Source organism: Coptis chinensis, chromosome 4 (assembly GCF_015680905.1).
Source record: "Coptis chinensis isolate HL-2020 chromosome 4, ASM1568090v1, whole genome shotgun sequence".
Taxonomy (NCBI): Eukaryota; Viridiplantae; Streptophyta; class Magnoliopsida; order Ranunculales; family Ranunculaceae; genus Coptis; species Coptis chinensis.
Window position 1 is genome coordinate 81,852,168 of NC_141459.1, and position 22,228 is coordinate 81,874,395.

The following is a 22,228-nucleotide window of genomic DNA, read 5'->3' on the forward strand; positions in this document are numbered from 1 at the left end:
TCTGAGAGTTAAACGAAGTTCAATAAGTAAGGTGTACAACTATTTTGCTTTGTAATTTTAGGAATAATAATAAAGAGGAGGGGAGGGGCTGGGGGTGGCGGTAGCTGCTCATCAATGAGTGTTTGGTAGAAAGCGTGTCGAACACATTAACCCACTTCTCAAGCCTTGTACTGTAAAACCATTGGAGGGAAGTACATAGCAGCATATGGAGCAGCTAGGCATGTAGCCAGTGCAACTGAGATGATAGCTAGCAAATGTGAAACTGCTACTTCTATGCCAACATATTATGGAACCAAACAAAGATAAATCGCCAAATTATAGAAGAACGTGAAATTTGTGACAGGAAACGGTACTTAGTTGAATCTAACATACTCATAACATCACCAAATGAGAACTAATTGTGAGATTAAAACTTGTGATTTAGACATTAACAACTTGACCACTTCGATACAAATTTTGACAAGAAAAAAGAAAATTTACAAATTTAAAGAATGGACGAAAATATGGCCTCGAGAACATGTTCCAAGAATCCTAGAGAAGGCCTGTTACAGGTGAGGTACTGAAGATTGGCTTTTCTCTGTTAGAATTGTTTCTGCCATGGCTACTACTGCTTTTTCTCCGAGGCTTCGCCTCACCGAGCATTGTTATAACGTCCCTCATCGAGGGTCTGTCCTTGGGAAACTTGGCAGTACAGAGGAGTGCAATCTGAAGGACTAGAAGCATTTCTTCTTGTACAAGTTTGCATTGGCTTCCTATATTAGGATCTAGTGCTTCCTCTATGGCTCTGTTGTTTCTAATTTTTACACGAACCCATTCAACAATGTCCACTGATTCTCCAAACTCAGGTTCCAGGGGTCTTTTCCCAGTGAGAAGTTCCATAAGTACCACGCCAAAACTGTATATGTCACTCTTTTCGTCAACCTTCAATGTATACCCGTATTCTGCCATTGGCAAGTAAAATATAAAGTTAGCCGGTGACTGTAACTCTATCTGTTATATATAAAATTTAAGGCAAAATCAAAATGGTGATATTGGAGTAGATTTATGTACCGGGTGCGATGTATCCATAGGATCCAGCAACCATTGACATTGTTTCATTCTTCCTGACTATCATCCTCGCTAGCCCGAAGTCAGCAATCCGTGCGTCAAGATTTTGATCAAGGAGAATGTTATTCGACTTGATGTCTCTATGAATGACTGGAGGATGGCAGTCATGATGGAGATAGGCCAATCCTTGTGCCACTCCTACTGCAATGTTGTACCGTGATACCCAATCAATCAATAAAGATCCAGCCAGTTTACCATGTAATGCCTCCCAAAGGCTGCTATTTGGCATGTACTCGTACAGTATCATTACATTGGAATCCTTATGGAGATAGCCATAAAGTTTTACAATGTTCCTATGTCGAAGCCTTCCAAGTAGATTCACCTCTCCCACTAGATCATTCTTACCGCCTGTCTCGACGTCAGTCCCTGAGCTCCATAGCTTCTTAACAGCTACAACTGTGTGTGGTCGTTGTGTCTCAGCCTTGTATACTATCCCAGACGCGCCCATGCCTATTACATTCGATTCTTTTATGCACGCCAATATGTCGTTACTAGTAAAATTAAGTCTCTGGAAAGCCATCAACCTCCAAGGCCACTCTCCTTTGCTTACATCAAATCGATCTATAAAACAACCGCCATTTGAGTACCACCTCTTGTACACCATCTTCCACCAATAACTGCAATAACAATTGATAAAATTATCGAAATTCCTACAAGCCAACCGGCGATAACGTGGTTGATGTGCAGTTTCCTTTCCCTTGACATTGTTCTTCCAGAACTTCGAGAACATGGAGGGAGTACGCCTCCACAGAGACCAGCATTGCCTATGAGATCTCCAGGGTTTATCGTTGTCAGTATACCATTTGAAGGAACTTGACCCTCAAGCTTGTTGTAGGATACATTGAGCGATTCTAGTGCTGGCGAGTTGCCAAAACTCTCTGGAAGTGCACCAGTGAGAGAGTTATTGGATAGATCAAGAATGGCTAATGTGGACATCATGGAGATTGCTCTTGGAATTTCTCCTGTGAAGTTGTTATTTCGAAGATTCAAAGTCACTAGCTTCTCACACGACACAATACTTGCTGGAATGCGTCCAGAGATACTGTTAGTTGAAAGATCTAGTACTGCTAGTGATGGACAGTCCTGGAACTGGTCTGAGATTTCGCCAATTAAGTTATTGTAGGAGACTAGAAAGTTCTGAAGAGTTGGTATTGAGAAAATGCTAGAAGGGAGAGCTGAATGGAGGCGGTTCTGAGAGAAGTCAATGAAAGAGAGTGAAGTGGATAACGAGATATCATGTGGTATTTCACCTGTGAGATTGTTGTTTGCCAACTCCAATCGCTGCAGTTTCGCAAGTTTCCCAAAACCTGGTGGAACTGTTCCAGAAATAAGATTGTTCTGCATTCTAACACGGACTAATGATTCACATCTTGACAGGTTTAGTGGGATTGAACCAGAGATCACATTATTGAAGAGGATAAGTTTAATGAGATTACCGCCATTGCATAAACCAGCTGGTATTTCGCCTGAGAGTGAATTTGAAGATACGTCCAACCATTGCAAAGGAGAATTCTGCCCAAGATTCACTGGCAAAGGACCTGACAGTGAATTGTTCCACAGCTCCAGAACCTCCAATTGTGTCAAGCCTCCAAGTCCAGAGGGAACCTGACCTGTTAAATTGTTGCGCATCAGATTCAAGAGCTGCAAACTTTTCAACTCTGCCAATTCAACTGGGATCTCTCCTGATAACTGATTGTCTGAAAGGTCCAACAACACTAACGATGTAATGTTGCCAAGTTCTGGTGGTATCTTTCCCTCAAAACTGTTTTGATAGAGGAAAATTGTATTTAGTTTCTTCAGCCTTCCGAGTTCAACTGGAATCTGGCCTCCAAGATTGCCAAGCGCCAGGTCTAGATACTGTAGGTTGCTGAGATCACCAAACTCGGTTGGAATTCCACCTTTGAATCCATTGTACCCGAGGATAATAGTTTCCAAGGACGAAATCTGGCCTAGCTCTCGCGGAATGTAACCAGTGAGATTATTACCAGCAAGACCAAGATACTTCAAATTCAACAAATTCTTGTAACTTGTCGGTATTGGACCTTCGAAGAAGCTTCCTCTGAAATCTAGAGTTTCGAGCGTCGTCACATTTCCAAGATCTTTAGGAAGAAAGCCGGAGAAATTGTTGCTGGAGCCATTTATATAAGTCAGTTCCTCCATCCTTCCAAGGCCGGATGGAAATTCACCAACAAAGTAGTTCTGACTGACATCAAAGCTCTTCAAATGTGTGAGCTTAGAAATGGATTTTGGCAAAGGAGACGAGAACCCATTGCAGCACAGGTTAAGGAAAGTGAGACTGTGTAGCTGTTGAAGGGCATCGGATACAAGACCACTGAGATTCCTGCTTGAAAGATCAAGCTTCTCTACGACACCATTTGAGTTGCACCAAACTCCAGTCCAGTTGCAATGTACTGCACCAACATCGCCCTTATAAGTTGACACTTTCCAATCCTTAAGGTGATCCAATGGATCAATGAGGCTTGCTTTTATCGATAACAAAGCTGATACCTCATTGTTTGCCACACTGGAAACTGCCTCAGCAATAACAAAAGGAAAAGCAATGCACCAGAAGAAGAATGGCAGGTGGTTCTTCATCTTAAATCTTTCTTTTTCCTCTGTTTGCCTTTTTACATTTTGTTCATTTTTCCTGTGAAGACTCTGAGCGTTTGATTAAAGCGAAGGGTGATATCATATATGAGGAAAAACTGGAGAAGATTGGTTTAAAGCGCTATAAAATATGGTTAGAATATTTTTAAGCTCGTGAGGTTTTGGGTTCTGCAATAGCTGTTAATCTGCATATAATTAATGGAAGCATATAAAACTTTTGGCCTTTTATATATATTTGGTAACACTGAACATGGAGAGAATGTGTTAAGTTACTGATCATCACAGAGTTCTTCTTCTACTTCCATGATCATTGTCAACTTATCTAGGTGCTAATAATAAATCCATCATTGTGCTGTAAACCATATTATAAATTAAATAAGGGGACATTAAGTTGTCGAGCTAGCTTGATATAGGAGATATTGTATTCTATTCAACTCTGTATTATGTATTATAGATCATCATGCACCGTACCTTGACCCTCCTATATATGACCATATTGCTTGGAGATGACGAAGAGTTGTATTGATTTAACGGTTGTGAGTTGTGACTCGGTGGCAATATGTTAGTGTATACATACATGATGCCTCTTTCCTTCATATTTAATCAGGGAGCACCACACATTCTCTTCGGTAAAGCCTTGAGTATGTACTTAGAAGACTGAACAATAGATTAATGGGTTAACTAGTATTACCCCACTAGATGAGCCAATTAGGATTTCCCCCCTACTAGATGGGAAATTAGGTATCTTTCCCCTAAACACACGGTCAATTTGGTTTGACTGTTAACTTTCAAGTCAAACAATTGAAAATTACATAAATGTCCTCATAATTTTCAAAAAAAAAATTCAATTTTAATTAGGTGGGGGCATTTAAGTCATTTTAAGTTGTTTGACTTGAAAGTTAACGGTCAAACCAAATTGACCGTGTGTTTAGGAGAGACCCTAATTTCTCATCTAGTGAGAGAGAAATCCTAATTGGCTCATCTAGTAGGGATAACACTAGTTCACCCTATATTAATTTATAAAGTTCCTTTTAAAACATCCTACATGGTTTTGGGACCAAAGTTCAAAATACAAAATGTGGCTTTTCCCTTAATGATGAATAGTAACTTCTAAGTATGGGAAATAATCATGATTGCACTATGGTTTCTGACTTCAACTTCAACTACTTAGAGATTAATGAATTTTGAAACCCTCTACCTAAAAATATGAACAAACTAAAGATATCAAAAGCCAGGCATATGTGAATTCCAGTGGGTCACGGACTCACGGCCCCTTCCAAAAAAAAAGGTCGTCATTATTCCACTTACCTTAGCTTGGCCTCCCGCCCTCAGAAGAAAAGGGAAAATCATTGGGCTGTCCCTGGCGACGTGTGCTGATGGTGATAATAACAATGTGTTAAAACTTAGAAATTAACGTTTTAGATAGAATATACAGGTCACAAACTCATAAGACAATCCAATATTGGTTAAAATTGATCATAGTGCACAAGGTTAATACTTAAGTCTGAAATGCTCTAGTCCAGCACGTACTCCAGCATAAGTACGATCTACGAAGTAACTAAAATAGGCCTAGATAGCTAAGCTAATCATCACATGGATGAGGATAACTGAATCTTTCCATGTTACACGGAGCACCCAACTGAAACAAAACAAGATGAAACAAACATTTCTTCACTTGTTTATTTCATTTGTTTAACCATATTTTTAAACAAACACAAGGAAATAATGGAAGAATTGACGCAAATGGAGGAAATGGCCGGAGGATTAGATGAGGTGAGCCCCATGATCAATCATGGAGTGTGAGTTTGGGTCCACTAATATTCATTCTTCACTGTTCTTTTTCACATGCACACATGTTCCAGGATCATTTTAAAATGAGAGTTACAGTTTAGAAGAGTTTAGGTGCTATTAGTGAAGATGGAGACCATGTGAAAGGGAAGTTTCGTTGGAAATGAGAGACTGTATATCCATTATTGAGAGACAGTCATGGAGAAGCTACATTCCAGATTATTTTAATGTAATAGTTAGTACCTCCATCTTATAATCCATGCTAGAGAAGGTTACGTGTCTTCACATGGTTTTATTCCACTACCACCTTCACCCAATCGTCGAGTCATTGGGGATTGAGGCTTTGATATTTGAAAAGGCTTTTGACTCCAGGGCACAAGCTGCGTACATAGGCTTCAACTGAGTCACAGACTTGGGCCGATGCGTAGAACACCCGCCTTTAGTTAAGAAGGGCCTTGGCCATAATATTGTCACCACTTTTTCTTGTATACACCTGCAGAAAATAGAAAAGTTTTAGGGAGAGAATTTGCGGACAGACTTACCCACAAATCAGTTTTTTATTGGTCCAAATATTTTGTAGGCCCGATAAATAGTTTTTCGGGACAGATAAACAGTTTTTGGACAGTCTCTCCACCAATCAGGACATGAGGTCTTGTAGACAGCAAATAATAGTATGTCCACACAAGGCCCAAAATATCCAATTCGGTGAATCTTTGGATGTATTTAAAAACCGATATATATTGAAAATATCAGATATATCTATTTTTTTTTTTTTGATCAATCAAAATTTTGTTTTGTATGTTTATATATAATAAATATCGTTAATATATCGGTCAAAGTCAACAATTTATATTTGGATATATCGGTCGATATATATCGTTATATTAGAAATTATAATATATATCAAGAAAAAAATAATTCAATATTCGGTTGAGATATATTAAATATATCTATATCAATATACCTAAAAAAATTATATATATCAACAATATAAAATATATCCATATTTTGGGCCTTAATGCCTTATGTCCACAAACTTATTCTGAAAGTTTTATTCGATAATTATTATAGAAAAAGTGTTTCTAACAACAAAAATCATTACAAATATATCGGCAGAACAATCACGAATTCACGATACGTGCCGTGGCAACAAACTCTTTTTCTGTTGGGCTAACGACTTTTAGTACGGTACGGAGATTGTAGGAGCCGCAAAACATATATCCGTTTCTATCTCTCATAAAAAATCTAGCTTTACTCATTCTTAACAAAACAAAAAAACGAGAGCATGGAAACTCACCAGCAGCAATCATGGAAGTTGAAGTTGTCATACAAAAACGCGACCATGCTTGTTTGTTTCTTGAACCTCGTAACTGTTCTTATCCTTCTCCAAGGTTTCTTCTCTGGTGTTTCAAGTAAAAGACTTTCTAGAAACCAACCTGCTGCAGGTACACTGTTCTTCTTCTCTTTCTTTCCTTTAACTTTACCTGTTTCTTTGTTTATAGAACTAAATAGTTATGAGAACAAACATGCCCCAGCTGGTATTTTCTGTTTTACTTGATGAACAAGGGGAAATGTTGCTCAGGGACTTAAATTGAGACACTTGACTAACTTTTTGAGCTTTGCTTGACTAATTGATGAGTTGTATTAAGAACCCCTTTTCTCCTTTGTCCTTGAATTTTATAACTGATGTGAAAATTTTGATGGATTGTATAGTGTAGGGGTTTTATATTAAAAAGGGGCAGTTTGTACATTGGTGTCTTGGTAATACCATTGTTAAGAGTCATGGTGTAGAGTTGGTGATGACAGGCATAGGCATTACTGATTTCGGGCTGAATGTAAATGTGCAATGTGTGTTTCTAGACGGGTTGGAAATGGATAATGATAATTTTGATAGCAGGAAAAGCAACTGCATAAGCCGCCCAATTAGTTTGTGGTATGCAATCAGCTTGTTAGGTTGCCTCCTAATGCTGATTTTACATCTCCTCAATTTGACAAGGACTACAACATTTATATGCTTCAGTTCATATAGTATTATTCTTTCCATTTTTAGGTTATACCTGTGACCTGTCTAAGTGAGTATCATCATTAAGTTGTGCTGCTCCTTGTGTGTATCTTCCCATCGTATGTGGCCAAGCTCTTTGCTGCATTATTTTCTTGTATATATGAGAGAAAGAGAATTAGAAGAAAAGACCTAGTAGCTGGATAACTATATCATGTGGTGAGTTAGAAGCTAAGCATTGGAGCTGTACACTTCTGGAACTGTAAACTGGTTTTGATACCGTAGTTGGCATTCCGTGTTCTCCCAACATAAAATCAAGTTACTGCTCTTCTTATTGTTCCTTCTCCTGAGCACAATATGATTCTTTCTTCTATATTTCGAGTAATATCTATGCTAGAAATCTAAGAGCCTTACTCAGTATCATAGCCATATTTTAGCATACATTGTTGCACTAACTGCTCAAAATGTAGGGCGACTGCAACATATTGTGGAATCTGAAGAAGCACGCCGTGCGATGGAACCCTTGGAACTGATTAAGAGAGTAAGCATTCTGAACTAATCTAAGAGATTAAAGCAATATTTGATACTTGCTCAGTTGCTCCCACCAGTTGTCTGCCTAGTGGGATTTTTTCTTAATTTCAGTTTTTCTATCACTAATTTGTTTAGGTAAGGGAAATTGAGCAAGAAGCATATTTTGAACCAGAGAGAACAGTCAAACAGAAGGTTGTGAAGCAGACTGCTGCAGTTGATCTTTCAAAGAGATTGAACTATATGCGTGCATCAAATGAAGGCAACAGCCTCAAAGGTGATTATATAAGTTACTAGCAAGCATGTATGATATTAGGAAGTTAATGGATTTCAGACAGCCTCAAATTTTTTGTTGCAAGGCGTCCACTGTCTCACTAGCCTCGCGAGTTGGGCCCAAGGTCTTGCGATCGATTTGAGGGGACTTCATTTTTCCTTTTTTCCTTTTGGGGGTGGGGGGTTACGGTTAAAACTAATTATACCTATCGAAACAAAAACACACAATGCACAGTGTATGTCATAAATATTGAGATTTGGGCTGATAAATACCAGGTATGGTGCGGGTGCTTAGGAGCACACTTCAATTTTGGTCCTCACACAGTTGTTGAAAGGAACATATAATGTCTATAGGATGACAATAAGACTGCCACTGTCTTATACACTTTCATGTTTACACAAGTTGATGTATAGCAAACCTTGATGCCCTTAAAAGCATTTTCTGTTCAATTTACAGAATATGTAACTGTAGTACACATATCAACTAGGATTCACTGTCTGGTATTACACATCAACAGTGGTACTTCTCGTGCATTTTGGCCACATGTCTCTACTTTTGTTTTTGTCAGTTGCATAGAATGGCCACTTACTAATGACTTTTGGAATTGTAGCTCTTGAGGAATGGCGTAAACGGAAGATGGATCGAGCCAGGCAACGGGAGCTTGAGAAAAATGGGACATCCACCTCTCAAGCGTGATAACCATTCAAAAAATTCGCGGCCTTAGAAAAGAGAGAGGATGATTACAGCTCTTTCTTTAATGTCGTTCTCCCTAATCATTGTAATGTAAATAAATATAGAACTTGTAATTTGTAACAGTTATTCAATTGTAACCTTTAGTTTTACATAATAGAATACAAATATTTGGTTCAGCTCCATGTTTCTTTGAGTGAATATACATGTAAAGATTAAAATAAATGATCAAAGTCATAAGTTTTGCTGAAATTCTCCCTACCCAACTTTTGCTATATAAGATTTCTAAATAAGTTGCTATTTGAATAGGCTTTTGAAAGAAACGGATAGTGTAGTAGATTGAAGTGGGTGTATTACTTGTATTACTTAGAGCTGAATGCTAGTTGGGAAAATAGGTAGCATCACCCATGCATCCTCTAACTGGTACAGAGAGCAATGCCTAACTAACATCTTTCTTTTGTCAGAGGGATTCCTTTGAGCCCAGAAGTATGGAACTACAGAGCACTGCATGGGATGGGATGTGGTGTTGGGATTCCCTTGTGTCCAGAAATCTTTTGCTTAATCCTTGTTGAGTGAAATCGACTTACTTATTAGTCATTGAGCTAGGCTCTAGTTCATAATGCAGCAAATGCATCTCTCCTTTTTTCTTTGAACTTAATCATTTATACAAGAAAGTTTTACAAACTACGAAAAAATTGCCGAAGAAGAAGAAAGAAAAGAATACCCCAATTTACAATCAAAGCATGCACTGACGGATGAGATCCCAACTAGTATGGCATGCCAAATATCATGTATATAACTTCCCTCACAAACCTAGAACAGATAAGGATATCCGACTTTTGGCTACCGTTGAGAAGTGGAGGACCTCTACATTATGACATCTCTTTCCCCACATGCATCAGCACTAAAATTCGCCTCATCAAGTAGCTGAGAATTGCGTAAAGCTTTTAGCCAAAACTCAATCAACATGAATCTCTTTGGTTGTCAATGAATCCGTTAGCACTTCTGATCTTAGCCATCATCTATTGAAGGACACCTGCAACTCTGGCATAAGATCCTGCTTGATAGTTTGTTAACATAACCAGCTTCTATTGCGTATCGAATGTTCTGATAGTTAAAAAAGATGTGATAAAAAAGAAACCACAGACGAATCACATAAAAAATACTTTACAGTTCCAGGAGAGTAACTGACCATCTAAATTTACCCATAGCTCAGATAGCATTCCATCTCGGCTCTTCATAATCAGTCCTTTCTGGAGCCAACCAAACAGATTCACAGTAAACCGTCAAAATCAGGAACATTGGTAGAACCCTTCATCGTTACTATGAGGTCATCTAACATCTGATAAATCACAGGAGAACAAGGGTGTGTTTTATCTGCAACACGGAAAGAATGGGTTTCATTGCTAATGGTAATCCAACTGCACCCTGGCAGCTTCCTCAAACCTCTTCCTTTCATCTTTTTCCTCAGGTCTGCCACAACATCCCACATCTTGACCGAAGCATATATATTTGAGAGTGATACATAATTTGATGGATTCTGGGGTTCTAATTGAATAAGGGACTTATAAGCCAGCTCCTGCATATCTGAGTTTTCATGAACTGCAGAAGCACCAAGAAGAGAGCCCCACACACTAGGACCAGGTTTCACTGGCATCGTCCTAATGAACTCTGATGCTTTATTAATCTGACCTGCTCGACCAAACATATCAACAATACAAGCACAAATCTCCACTGTTGGTGAAACACTGTATTCTTTGATAGCAGAATTATATATCTCTAATCCTTCTGTTATCATTTTGGATCTAGCACAACCTGAAAGTACACCAACTAATGTAATATTATCTGGTACTATCCCCATCTGGATCATCTCATTATACAATGATACAGCTTCACCACCCTTCCCATTCAGCCCATATCCAGATATCATCGAACTCCATGAAATTGTGTCTCTGCGGTAAGAACTAATATCAAAAACACATCTAGCACAACTCAAGCTCCCACACTTGGAATACATATCAATGAGGGCATTGCTAAGAGATATTTCATGGTTGTACTCCTTCCGAATAGAAAATCCATGAATTTGTTTCCCCTCCATTAATGTCCCAAGAGAGGTACAAGCAGGAAGGATGCTGATAAGAGAGACTCTATTCGGCTCGATTCCATCTATTAACTGCATTTCACGAAAAAGCGTCAAACCTTCCTCTGAACATCCATTTTGCACGTAAGATGAGACTATAGAAGTCCAAGAAACAACATTCCTACATTTCATCCTATCGAAAATCCGTCTACCCAAGACGACATTTTTCCTCCTCGAATACATATCAATCAAACAAGACCCTACATGAACATCCGAATCAACATCCAATCCATTCTTCATAATAACACAATGAATCTCCCTCCCATGATCCCACTTTCCAGTACTAAATCCACACAAGGGAAGAAGACTAGAAACAGTAAATGCATCAAGTCTAACCCCTTCACCCTGCATTTGTTTCACAAACTTCCATAAATCCTCACTAAACCCATTATTCCCTAAACCTGCAAACGCAGATATCATAACATTCCAAGAAGCAGAACTTCTTTTCGCCATTTCATCAAACACTTTTTTAATCCCACCAAAATTTCCTCCCTTACTATACATAGCCATTAAAGAGTTAGCTAAAACTATATCCGAAAGAAAACCCAACCTCAAACTTCTACAATGAACCATTTCTCCAATACCCACATCTCTAATCTCACTACAAACCTTAAAAAGTGTAGCTAAAGTGTAATTATCAGGACAAACATTCTCTATACACATTTCATTAAACAAAGCAAATGGCATTTCAAAGTTTCTATTCTTCACATACCCATTGATAACTGAGTTCCAAAGAAATATATTCTCCTTGTCATGAAATGTATCCAAGACGTTGCGAGAAATGTCGGGGAGTTGGCACATTGAGTAAGAAGAAATGAGTTTTGTTGCTAGAAATGAGTCTTGAGAAAGCCCGAGTGAATATATTTGAGCGTGGCATTGTTTAGTGAGTGATAAAGATTTGGTTTCGATGGAGAGTTGAAGGAGTTGAAGAAGATGAGTGTGAGGGTTGTGAAGAGTGATGAGAGAAGAGTAAGAACGTGAAAATGAGATGAAGCCAAGTGCAGAAGCGTGCATGAAAACAGACTTGGCCATTTTTTTGACACTAGTGTTGTGTGCGTAATAGTACAAAATATCGTGTTAAATATCTCGATATGGTGATATATCGGACTTTGAGAATTCGGAAGAATTGATATCTCGCAGTATCACGACATCAAATTTGTCGACGCTAGAAAATGCTTTATCCATAACAAGAAATAAGCCAAAATGTCCAATTTGGAATTTGGAATTTTAATCATAGTCTAAGATAGCTAGGTTTTGAAACTATTGATAAGGACATTTTTTTGTTTATAACTACTAAGAAAATCAGATTTCACGTTTTAATTATTAATAAGGACAGATTTGATTTTTTTATTTTTTACTCTTTCCAATTTTATCCATTGTCACCAAGTACGGTACGGGTTTAAAACGGTATACTTGAAAAAAAACTTAGTTAGGTGTTTTTAACGTCTCGAAAAAAAAAACGGAAAAAAGTTTAAAAATTAAAAAAAAAAAGCGGTAAAAGCGGGTAAAACGGGTTTAAAACTATAATAATCATAATATCGTAAAAAAACGGTAAAACCGATGATAAATAATATAATAGATAAGGAGTTTGATTTTTCTATAAAAGTGGGAAAAAAAATAGACACATAAAATAAAAATAATAATAATACAAATGAAAGAAAATTCAAATACATGAAAGTATCAAATTATCATTACTCATCCAAATACTAGAAGTTTTAGATTCAGTGCCAAAACACTATTCAAAATAAGATACTACTAATTACCAACCATAATGGCATAATTAAGTACTACAAATAAGTTAATAACTTTAAAATTTTCAATTAATTATTAATAGTCTAAAGCAAAATAGAACGGTCTCAATAAGTCAATCTAACGCCCACTCTTCAAAAAGGTAAACTCCAAAACCCTTTTCTTTTCTAGCATTGTCTTTAAAAAAAAAAAAAAAAAAAAAAAGTTTTAAGCGGAGATTTTCAAAATCTCGGTGTTAAACGTTTTAAAACGGGTTTAAATCGTTTAAAGCGGGTTTAAAACGTTTGTTTTATTTTGTTGAAAAACCGGGTTTTAAACCTTGGTTTGGCAATAATATCTCGGGTTTTAAACGCGTTTTAAACCCGTATTTGGTGACAATGATTTTATCCTTTTATGTTTGGTATGCACTGACGTCTGTGCATACCTTGCATACCAAGAGGTAGTATGCATTGACATGTGTACATACCATTTTCTTTGTGATATTTGATATACACTGACGTTTATACGCATATCAAGAAGTAGTATGCACTAACACTTGTGCATAATATTTTCTTTGTGATGCTTGATATGTCTGTGCATACCTAAGATAGCATACTAAGTTGGTATGCACAAGTGCATATCAGGATACTATTGTCTTTTTAGACAAAAACTAACTATTGTCTTTGAAAGTGATTTTGAAACGAGGATGGGTTTTTTGGTTCATTATTTCAAAATTTTGTCCTTTTTAGTTTTGTCCCCTTATAAGAATTTGTATGAATTGTGAGACTTGTGAGAGATCAAAAGTCTGTACTGTGTTCCATAACCGACAATTCTGGTGACAACTTTTTGGGACACAGCATAATTTGTCGCATGGTTATTTTAGTTCTAAGAATCTGAATTTGTTTGTCATACACAAAAATCGTGGTGCTTTGGAGAGAATGAGATATTGAGATGCCAAGATAAAAGTATGAAACTAGCATCAATTTCACTGACACCGGCGGCGACTATTGAACTACTGGCATGCAGCACTATTCCAACCACTGCAAACTAAGGAGATGAAAATTTTTCTCTTGTGAAATGTCTCATTCCGTCCTAATATGAAGTCCGGAAAGCGGAAAACAAATTAGTGGATATGAATGTACACTCGTTTTAAGAATCTACAATACTCTAAAGTAAAGTAGAAGTTTAATCGCTTCTCTGGAATCATTTCAAAACTGAATCTACGTGGGGCTGGATCTGCGGTGATATCAGTTTCAGTTTGTTTGATCTTCACAGAAAATGATCCAACCATATCAGATTACTGCAGGACTGTCATTCTTCTCTGCTGTCTCTATTAGATATAAATCCATAGGAAATGCTAGGTACTTTCTTCAGCTCTCTACCTTCTTCAACCTGCTCCGACTTCTTTTAATTCTACCTCCCTTCTCAACTCCTGATTTATACATGGGCACAAAAGATAACCATGCCAATGGAACCAAAGCTGCGAGAAACTGTAGTAGGATCCCCAGTGGCAAGCTTGAGTAATCCCCAGCTGATATTCCAATCAGAGAAGACAAACCAATGCCCAAAAAGCCACTAACAATGGATGACAAACAATATGCGGAGGCTAAGAAAGAAGTGAGTGATCCTTCACATCCCGGTGGGCACAATTTTGCAAACAACACGGAGAAAGGCAAAAGTTTAAACTGAGCGATAGTTTCAGCTAACCCCGACAGGCACAGGACATAGACCTCATTAGGAACACCCAGTCTCAAATTGTACTGTTTCACTAGGATCAAATCTAGGAGGAGTGAGGCTGCATATGCAAGTTGCACTGCACTTATTAATTTTCTCAAAGGGAAGTTCTTCCAATACCTGTCATAAAGAACAGTTGCAGATAGCAGCATCATTTGCCCAATCACTTTAGACATTCCTATGATGGAAGCATTGATCTTCAAACACTGTGTTTGGTAGCAAAAATTGGCTCCTGAAAGAACCGGAACCACGGCTATTGAAGCAACTGCCCAGCATAGGGGATAGGAAATTTTCTCTTCGCTAATTGCGGTAAGAAGATTTAAGAACTGTTTACGTAGATTTTCATAGACAGAATTTCTTACGAGATGGTGAGTCGAGGGACTTGGAAGAGCGAGAGAATCCTCTCTTGTGCTCAAGGAAACTGACAATTGAGCAGAAAGTAAAAGAGCAAACAACAGAAACATGACACTGGGCTGTTGCGTTTTGAGTAAGAAGTATCCACCAAATAAGTTCCCTAAGATGCCTCCAGCAGCAAGAGCCATAAATGCATAAGATTGGAGACTTCTCATTTTCCACTTCTGGCCATACTCCGTGATAAGAGCATCTTTTGCAACCTCTGTGATGGATGCGCCAAGGTTGCCAACTAAGATACATGCCATTAGAGTTGGAAGGGCTTCAGCTGCAACTGGAATTGCAGCAAGTGTTCCCCAAGACAGAACCTGCAAGAGGACTAGAAGTATGGTCTTTATTAGTGCCATGGTGCACGATTCAGGCAATTTAACAGTGGGGAAAACGAAACTGTCTTTGTAGGTTCAATGGGATTTAAGATTTACGGAAACGACATATATTTGGTATCAGCTACTTATACACTTATAAATTACACTCTACAAATCTTACCACATTGGTTTCCATAGTCTGCATGCAGCCCATAAGATACAATATCACACGGTTTATGATCAACAAAAATTATTTTGGCACAGAAAGTCTCTTTTGGATCCAAACGATTGCACATAATTCATCCGTGATGACCAAATTCAACGGGCAAAATGGATACTTTTGTAGATTTGTGAATCTTTCAAATTCATGTATTCTACTGTGATAAAGATATATAAATAATATAATTTTACAAAATGTTTGAAACATTAGCCTAGTTTTCATATAATATGTCTGTCAATCTGTCACTATGACTATAAAAAGATTCTAAAAGTAAAAGCATAATCTTAACATACTAGGTAATATACTCAAATCTCCATCTCTATTAGCCTATCCAAGACTTAAGGAAACAACTAGTCAGTATCATTTGTTCTGGTGTTGCTGTATGTATTGACATTTGTATGGAATGGGAATTTTATGTTCCTTCTGATCAATGAACCTTATATGTTAAGTTAGAATGCATAAAGCCTAGTATTCTTCTTCACAAAGAGAAATGAAAAGAAAAAGAGACTCTCACTGTCTCACAGAACAAAACAGAGCACATCTCAATGTTGCATAAAGAGAAGATTATCTTCCTGTCGACAAAAATAAACAGAACTTCTAACATACAACAAAACAAAGCCTTATTAATATTGGTGACAAAAAAAAAATGCCACTAAAGAAAAACAAATGAAAATAATTGCAAATTTGGCATAAGGCACATTTTCATCATCATTAAAATCTTATCTTATCCCAAACAGAAATATCACAAATACATTTTTATCATTATATTTTGAGTACACCCCCTTATAATATTAACACTAGTAATTCTTTAAAAAGAAACATGAAGCTGATTAACACATTCAGAACAAAGCTATTTAAACAAAACTCGAAAAAAGAACCAACCTCCAATGGAAATATAAGGTATTCTATGAGCACCACCAATATAAAGAGCATCAGAAAGAACACCATAAAGAGGTTTAGCCACCATAGGTAAGTTAGCAGAGTTCTGAACTAGCTGCAATATTGAAGGATGTAAACTAAGATTATTAGCCATATGAAAGTTAAGTGCCAACCATGGAAAACATCTAAAACCTTGTACCCAATATCCAAAACCACATAACAACAACATTTGTTGACTACCCTTTTGTGAAAAATGTCTAGTCTTTTCATTTTTTTTCTTAACCTTGTTATATTTCAAAGGGACTTGATTTGGTGTTAATATTATGGGTGCTAGAAGATTGGTTTTGGGGTTTATGATGGGTTTATTTGTTGTGTTTTGTGATGGTGGTGATGAGAGTCTTGGGTTTTGGTGGTGGCAGCTGTAAATGAGATTGAACTTGAGGAATGATGGTTTTATTATTGGGTCTCTTCTGTTGTGTTTTTTTTGGGTTGTGGGTAGGAATGGTTTTGTTATGGGCCTTGTTTTTATGTGAATCATGGTTTTAAGCTTTTTTTTTGTTGAGGTTTGGAATGAATGGAAAATAAACTCAAAGATGAAGATCAGTTTTAAGCTAGTAGGTTGACTAGTTTTATGTAGGAGAGAGAGAGAGAAAGAAGCAAAATTTTCAATGCCAGCACGAAAATATATATTGTTTAATGGAATCTACTAGCAATTGTTTTTAGCACAAGAGTGTGTTTGCAATATATAGACAATTCTAGAAAAACGTTGGGAAGTATTTTAGGGTACAGACTACAGACTACACAGAGTTCTCGTTGGTTGGTTATGGGAATTTTTGCATTGTTAAACATGCACGTGATACCTTTGTGTTTATACTTTATAGACAGCGGGCTCACAGGATGCAGTGGTCCTTGATAGATCTGCCCAGTTCATAGTACTTATTTATTTCGACAGTTGTGGTGTGATGGGTTCACTTGGTTTATTGTTAAATTAAATCTAGATTAGGAGTGGATACCTGAAAAACTCTTTACATAGTTCTCTAAATTTTCAATTATTGCAATGTCGAAAATTGTTTGGTAGTTCTTGTAGTTTGTGATTAGGCCGAAGTTTAAACAGGAATAATAATGGGAATACACTCATAGTGATGCCTATTTTCATTGAGTTGCGACTTGTAAGTTGTGACACCAACGTAAGGTTTTTCTCTGCCGTCGAAACTCTCGATGTCTCCATCTCCAGTTCTCCACACCCATACGCAATTTCGCATGGAGGGGCAGCTTTACTTAGTAGACTTACTTCATGCACGTGAGAAGTGTCTGGAATTTGATAAAGATGACTGAAGCTTCACATTTTAGTTTTTGTATGGGTGTAACTTAATGATCTTCTTGTCCATTTTTTCCTAGTCAAGAAACTGCCCATGGTGAGCTCTGGCAAAATATCGAACAATTTTCTCATTCCTGACCCATCTCATTGCCCATGGTTTCGGTATCAACATATTGTCAGTAATTTTAAGAAACAAAAACTTTCAGTAAGTGGTGGCTCACTACAAGGATCCTTCTTATATGGTCATCGCCCGAAGAACCAGTCACCAAATTCTAGTGATCAATATTCATTCAAACTTTGCTTATGCTTGAGACAGTATATTCATACATACAATGCTTGATCCAGTGTCCTGAAAAGAGAATCAGATAAGCTGCTACCAGCGCATGATATCTAGGTGCAGACCTGCTGCACCACCCTCGAACTAATTTAATTGGAAAGAAAATGACAAGTCAGTAAGAAACATCTGCGTAGAAATCAAATGGTACTTGAAAATATTTTCTTCAGCTAGTCTGACGGACTCTTTCCTTCTCTTCACCTTTTCCGAAACGAGAACGTCCTTAAACTTCCGACTTAAAACTTGTGCCACAGTCAAACACACTATTTCTTTAGATGGCAAAGGAACTATACAAAGGCACGCTGAAGGTGCACACAGTTATTATATATCCCGATTACTTTCAGTGTCATCTCCTATAGGCTTGGGATTACGGCTTCAATTCAAAATTAGCTTCCAATAGTGAAAGAATTTCAACTAATGATGACACCTTAAAATCTGGATTCAGATCTGCAGTGGCAAAAGAAGTTGAATCGTATCTACCTGTTTCATCAAGCAAGCATGTAAATGCTCCTGCACATTTCCCACAAGCAACCTGAACACAAAAACGTAATAATATTAATAATAATTAACATATAAAATAAAATCACTCTGTCAGTTGACAGTTTCCATAATACAGCTTCGATTTGGAACTACCAGTGATAGTAAAGCCATAGACAGGCAAATGAAATTTTTATTGGCCTGATACTAAGACATTATCGTAACATTGTTGATAAAGGGTACAAATTCAACTATAAAGCCCACATAGAAAATTCTTACCATGTTTTGTAAATTGACGGGAAACTAGAACACTCAACAGCACATCATTTACCAGTGTTAGTATTGTAACAACTCAACCCAGTACTTAAGTACTGCAAAACAATTTATTTGACCATGCACGTGTCTTCAGATAAATTCCCAAAAGAGTTAGAACCCACAGAAACACAGCTGAAAATCGAATATTCTAAACTATCTCTGTCCTCTTCTATCGTGTATTCTGGTTTTCATTTTGATCACTTTCACAGGAGAGAAACTATACAAATAGAACCTAGAAACGATTTCGATAAATAGATGTTATTACTTCAATATCACCCAGATATACGCCTATACATCACCTACTCAAACTGCAACTTTACCAAGCTAGACATATGCTCACCTTGTCCTTGCTTTTTTTGGGGACAGATATGGATATCAATACTGACATTAAAAAAGCAGTGATTTGTTCTCACTACGATTGACTATCACTGTCAATTGTCAACATAAATTTGACATATTCTAAGGAATCGAAGGCGTGCCTAGGTTCACCAGTTGACTCAGAGCGCAAGGCGAGGACCTTGCCTAGGTGCCCTAGAAGGTGTAGAAACACTTTGGCGTATAAGAACATGCAACTATTTACTTTGCAGAATTCATAACATTACTGAGAAAGAAAAGACAGGGAGCTTGTATATACACTGAACAAGGTTTACAACAAAATTTCAAAACAATCAATTTCATAAAATATAAATCAATCAACTAAAAGGTTTTAAGAGACAATATTGAGCCAAAATCTAGAGAAAGAAACATCCTTTTCTCACTTTTAATTAAGAAAATAAACAACTATACAGGGTATGGGAATGGGGTATAGGATTGGAGCATCTCCCCATAGGAGAACCAAATCAAATATATAAAAGGAGGAAGAGAACATGTGCAAAAAGAAACATACGTCATCTTTAAGGCTATCACCAATCATCATTACTTCATTAGGATGAACTTCCCAGGTTGAACATATATGTCTCAGTGGATCTGGGCTTGGTTTGTAAGGGCGGAATTCCCTACTGAGTGCTGGAGAGAACACTATCTGTAAAAAGGGTGTAATAATTAGTGAAAGAAATTGATGAGAGTATAACACGGCTTCTTTACTCGAACTTTGTAATGAATATAAAACGACACCTATTATGTATGCCTTTCTGCCAGTTCAAATACAAGTCTGCCTTGATGGAATCCAGAGTTCCAGACAAAGAAGAAAGAAAAACTAAAACCAAAAAATGAAGCCTTTAAGTTAAATTTCAAAGTGCCAGGCACAAACTTTCGGACACTTTTCAATTAGAGAGGAAATCCTGGAACCGAGGCTCACTTCTCTTGTGGTGATGGTTTTCAAAGATCCTATCAGCTACTAACTCTTATCTTGATGAAGTAAAAGGTCCAGGGTTCTCAACATCTAGGCATATCCACGTATTTTATAGTGCAGATTGACACGTGGTATAGTGAAACTGGATTCCCAAACATTGGTGAGTAACTAAATAATCAAAAACCAAACCTAATAACTTTTGTACTTTGTTTACGAATTGATAGGCAGAGTTCAACTTCAGATAATCAACGCCTTACCCCAAACCGTAGATGGAACAAATCGACTGCTTCCTTGATATTACGAGTAATCAATCCCCTTCTGCAAAAGCAACAGTATGGAATTATTACTTCACCACGAAACGTCATCCTGACACAAATTTTTATTTGGACTTAAATCTCACTGCAAAGAAAAGGACGAGTCACATATAGATTGTTACTTTCCAATGAATAACATATGGAAAATTCAGCAACTATAGTTGAACTCAAAATAGATGATGTGTAAGATATTCAGAGCTGACGTCAGTATATTACTGTAGGATATACACCAACCGCAAGCAACAGAAATGTAAGCTATATATTAATCTCTTGAAGCAACATGCCAGTGTATGTGCGAGCAAATGGTAAGGTTTAACCACTTATCAAATGAGTGTTTTCTGACTAAACTATTCAAGCTAAGTTACATTGACACGGATAGGTGTGTCTGTATCCGACACAGATATAAAGAGTCGGACACGGCAAATAAATACTATATCTGAAAAGTATGATTTGGAACTACATGAGAAAACACTATGTGAGCATAATAAAATATAACAAGTTCCCATGATAGCCAGCAACATACACTGCAACAGAATACATGAAAGAAACATTAAAAAGCTAATATCCTGTGGGCTTTCTCCTAAATCATGTTAATATGACTATGACATGATCTACTCCTCAATCATCCCCATCTAGAAGAGAGAAATGCCTTTTGCTAATTTAACTACACTAATTAATATGTTCTTCTCCAAGTTCTCCAAAATGAAACTCAACGATAACAAGACATCAATATTGATAATTCATTATTCTCATATAACACTGAGAAGAAAAGAAATCTACCTTATCTGTTTTGAATCAAGAAAACCACAAAGCTCCTTTGCACCTGCATCACATTCCTTGTTAATTAACAAAGGGTAGATTAATCACAAAATGTTATTAACAAAATATCGACAAATTATTTATAGCTACATACTAAAAAACACGTCTCCAAACAGTTTCTAGTATAAATGTAAGCAAAAATTCATCAATGAAATAACAAATACACCCATCACTACAAAAACAAATGTAAACTGAAATTATTTTGATACCTGGCATTATCTGAAGACGATCAAGACCCTGCCTTTCATAGTCAGTAATAGTCTGATAAGCAATTTTCTGTTTTTCAGGAGTCCAAGATTCAATGTGATGTAAAATATCAATACCAGTTGGGCTTTGAGATTTAATAGAAATGTATTCTTCTTCACCAAGTACAGCTTTATACATAGCTTGGAAATCTATAACTGGTACTGTTAAGGTCCCATCCATGTCAAATACTACTCCTCTTAAAATTTTCTTCTGGCCCATTGTGCTCAAAGTGTTTGTTATTGTTGTCGAGAATTTGGTTAAGTTTGAGATGAGTGGTTTGTGGTTTGGAGAGAACAAGGATGGTTTTGGGAGGAACAGTGACATTATTACTTTTTTTTGGAGAGGACAGCTGTTATTCTCTCCTGTTTTGGTACTTGCTTTTAGAGCATTCCCAAATCCCAATGCAAGTCATTAGGGCGGCTTTGAGACTTTGTTCACCTCCAAATGGTTCAAATTTTTTTGACCAAAATTGAATACTGAGGTGACTATTTTCTAAATTAAAACCAATGTGAAATCTTCGACATAGATAGTGGCTGAGTTGTGAACTTCCGACAGGATGTTGGATTCTGTGTCTCGTGTGTTTTTTTTTTTTGAACGGAATGTTTCATTCCGTCTCGTATGATTTTTTGACTTTTTTTTTATTTTTTTTTAAATTTCCGACTGGAGCGTTTTTTCGATGTCCAAAAAAAATCTAGCATCCCATC

At 37.1% G+C, this 22,228-nt stretch overlaps 5 protein-coding genes across 7 annotated transcripts; 1 reads left to right on the top strand and 4 right to left on the bottom strand.

Moving 5' to 3' along the window:
• Positions 1–401: 401 nt before the first annotated feature.
• LOC147505089 (uncharacterized) lies at positions 402–3,920 on the bottom strand. The gene is given in 3 exon segments (XM_086557667.1): positions 402–941; positions 1,051–1,710; positions 1,713–3,920. Coding segments are annotated over 3 exon segments (3,060 nt in total). The 5' UTR covers positions 3,703–3,920; the 3' UTR covers positions 402–531.
• A 2,720-nt stretch (positions 3,921–6,640) lies between these two features.
• Positions 6,641–9,245, top strand: LOC147505090 (uncharacterized). The gene is made up of 4 exons (XM_086557670.1): positions 6,641–6,947; positions 7,972–8,042; positions 8,168–8,306; positions 8,914–9,245. The coding sequence occupies exons 1-4, from the start codon at positions 6,788–6,790 to the stop codon at positions 8,997–8,999; spliced, it is 456 nt and encodes a 151-aa protein (XP_086413796.1). The 5' UTR covers positions 6,641–6,787; the 3' UTR covers positions 9,000–9,245.
• A 365-nt stretch (positions 9,246–9,610) lies between these two features.
• On the bottom strand, positions 9,611–12,252 carry LOC147505091 (pentatricopeptide repeat-containing protein At3g12770-like). Of its 2 annotated transcripts, none has more exons than XM_086557669.1 (2): positions 10,186–12,252; positions 9,611–10,029 (listed from the first exon to the last, which is right to left on the bottom strand). In XM_086557669.1, exon 1 carries the CDS (start codon positions 12,163–12,165, stop codon positions 10,267–10,269), a length of 1,899 nt encoding a protein of 632 aa, XP_086413795.1. In that variant the 5' UTR covers positions 12,166–12,252; the 3' UTR covers positions 9,611–10,029; positions 10,186–10,266. The 2 variants fall into 2 exon arrangements, with proteins under 2 accessions (XP_086413795.1, XP_086413794.1); XM_086557668.1 differs by having other exon boundaries at positions 9,611–10,100.
• A 1,662-nt stretch (positions 12,253–13,914) lies between these two features.
• LOC147505092 (Major facilitator superfamily protein) lies at positions 13,915–17,259 on the bottom strand. 2 transcript variants are annotated; one of them, XM_086557671.1, is made up of 2 exons: positions 16,414–17,259; positions 13,915–15,325 (listed from the first exon to the last, which is right to left on the bottom strand). In XM_086557671.1, exons 1-2 carry the CDS (start codon positions 16,946–16,948, stop codon positions 14,232–14,234), a joined length of 1,629 nt encoding a protein of 542 aa, XP_086413797.1. In that variant the 5' UTR covers positions 16,949–17,259; the 3' UTR covers positions 13,915–14,231. The 2 variants fall into 2 exon arrangements, with proteins under 2 accessions (XP_086413797.1, XP_086413798.1); XM_086557672.1 differs by having other exon boundaries at positions 13,915–15,314; positions 16,414–17,012.
• A 669-nt stretch (positions 17,260–17,928) lies between these two features.
• Positions 17,929–21,962, bottom strand: LOC147505093 (Haloacid dehalogenase-like hydrolase (HAD) superfamily protein). Its single transcript, XM_086557673.1, has 5 exons — positions 21,488–21,962; positions 21,240–21,282; positions 20,403–20,463; positions 19,741–19,875; positions 17,929–18,594 (listed from the first exon to the last, which is right to left on the bottom strand). The coding sequence occupies exons 1-5, from the start codon at positions 21,846–21,848 to the stop codon at positions 18,430–18,432; spliced, it is 765 nt and encodes a 254-aa protein (XP_086413799.1). The 5' UTR covers positions 21,849–21,962; the 3' UTR covers positions 17,929–18,429.
• Between the last annotated feature and the right edge of the window lie 266 nt (positions 21,963–22,228).

What these genes read in the sequence shown, in the direction of transcription:
- LOC147505091 (XM_086557669.1), bottom strand. Translation starts at nt 12,165, where the DNA reads ATGGCCAAGTCTGTTTTCATGCACGCTTCTGCACTTGGCTTCATCTCA.
- LOC147505090 (XM_086557670.1), top strand. Translation starts at nt 6,788, where the DNA reads ATGGAAACTCACCAGCAGCAATCATGGAAGTTGAAGTTGTCATACAAA. An exon ending in TAGAAACCAACCTGCTGCAG is followed by an intron (nt 6,948 to 7,971) that starts GTACACTGTTCT and finishes CTCAAAATGTAG; the next exon opens with GGCGACTGCAACATATTGTG. An exon ending in CCTTGGAACTGATTAAGAGA is followed by an intron (nt 8,043 to 8,167) that starts GTAAGCATTCTG and finishes TAATTTGTTTAG; the next exon opens with GTAAGGGAAATTGAGCAAGA.
- LOC147505093 (XM_086557673.1), bottom strand. Translation starts at nt 21,848, where the DNA reads ATGTCACTGTTCCTCCCAAAACCATCCTTGTTCTCTCCAAACCACAAA. An exon ending in CTTGATTCAAAACAGATAAG is followed by an intron (nt 20,464 to 21,239) that starts GTAGATTTCTTT and finishes TTGCTTTTGCAG; the next exon opens with AAGGGGATTGATTACTCGTA. An exon ending in GTGATAGCCTTAAAGATGAC is followed by an intron (nt 18,595 to 19,740) that starts GTATGTTTCTTT and finishes TTTTGTGTTCAG; the next exon opens with GTTGCTTGTGGGAAATGTGC.
- LOC147505092 (XM_086557671.1), bottom strand. Translation starts at nt 16,948, where the DNA reads ATGATTCACATAAAAACAAGGCCCATAACAAAACCATTCCTACCCACA. An exon ending in ACCTTATATTTCCATTGGAG is followed by an intron (nt 15,326 to 16,413) that starts GTTGGTTCTTTT and finishes CCATACTTCTAG; the next exon opens with TCCTCTTGCAGGTTCTGTCT.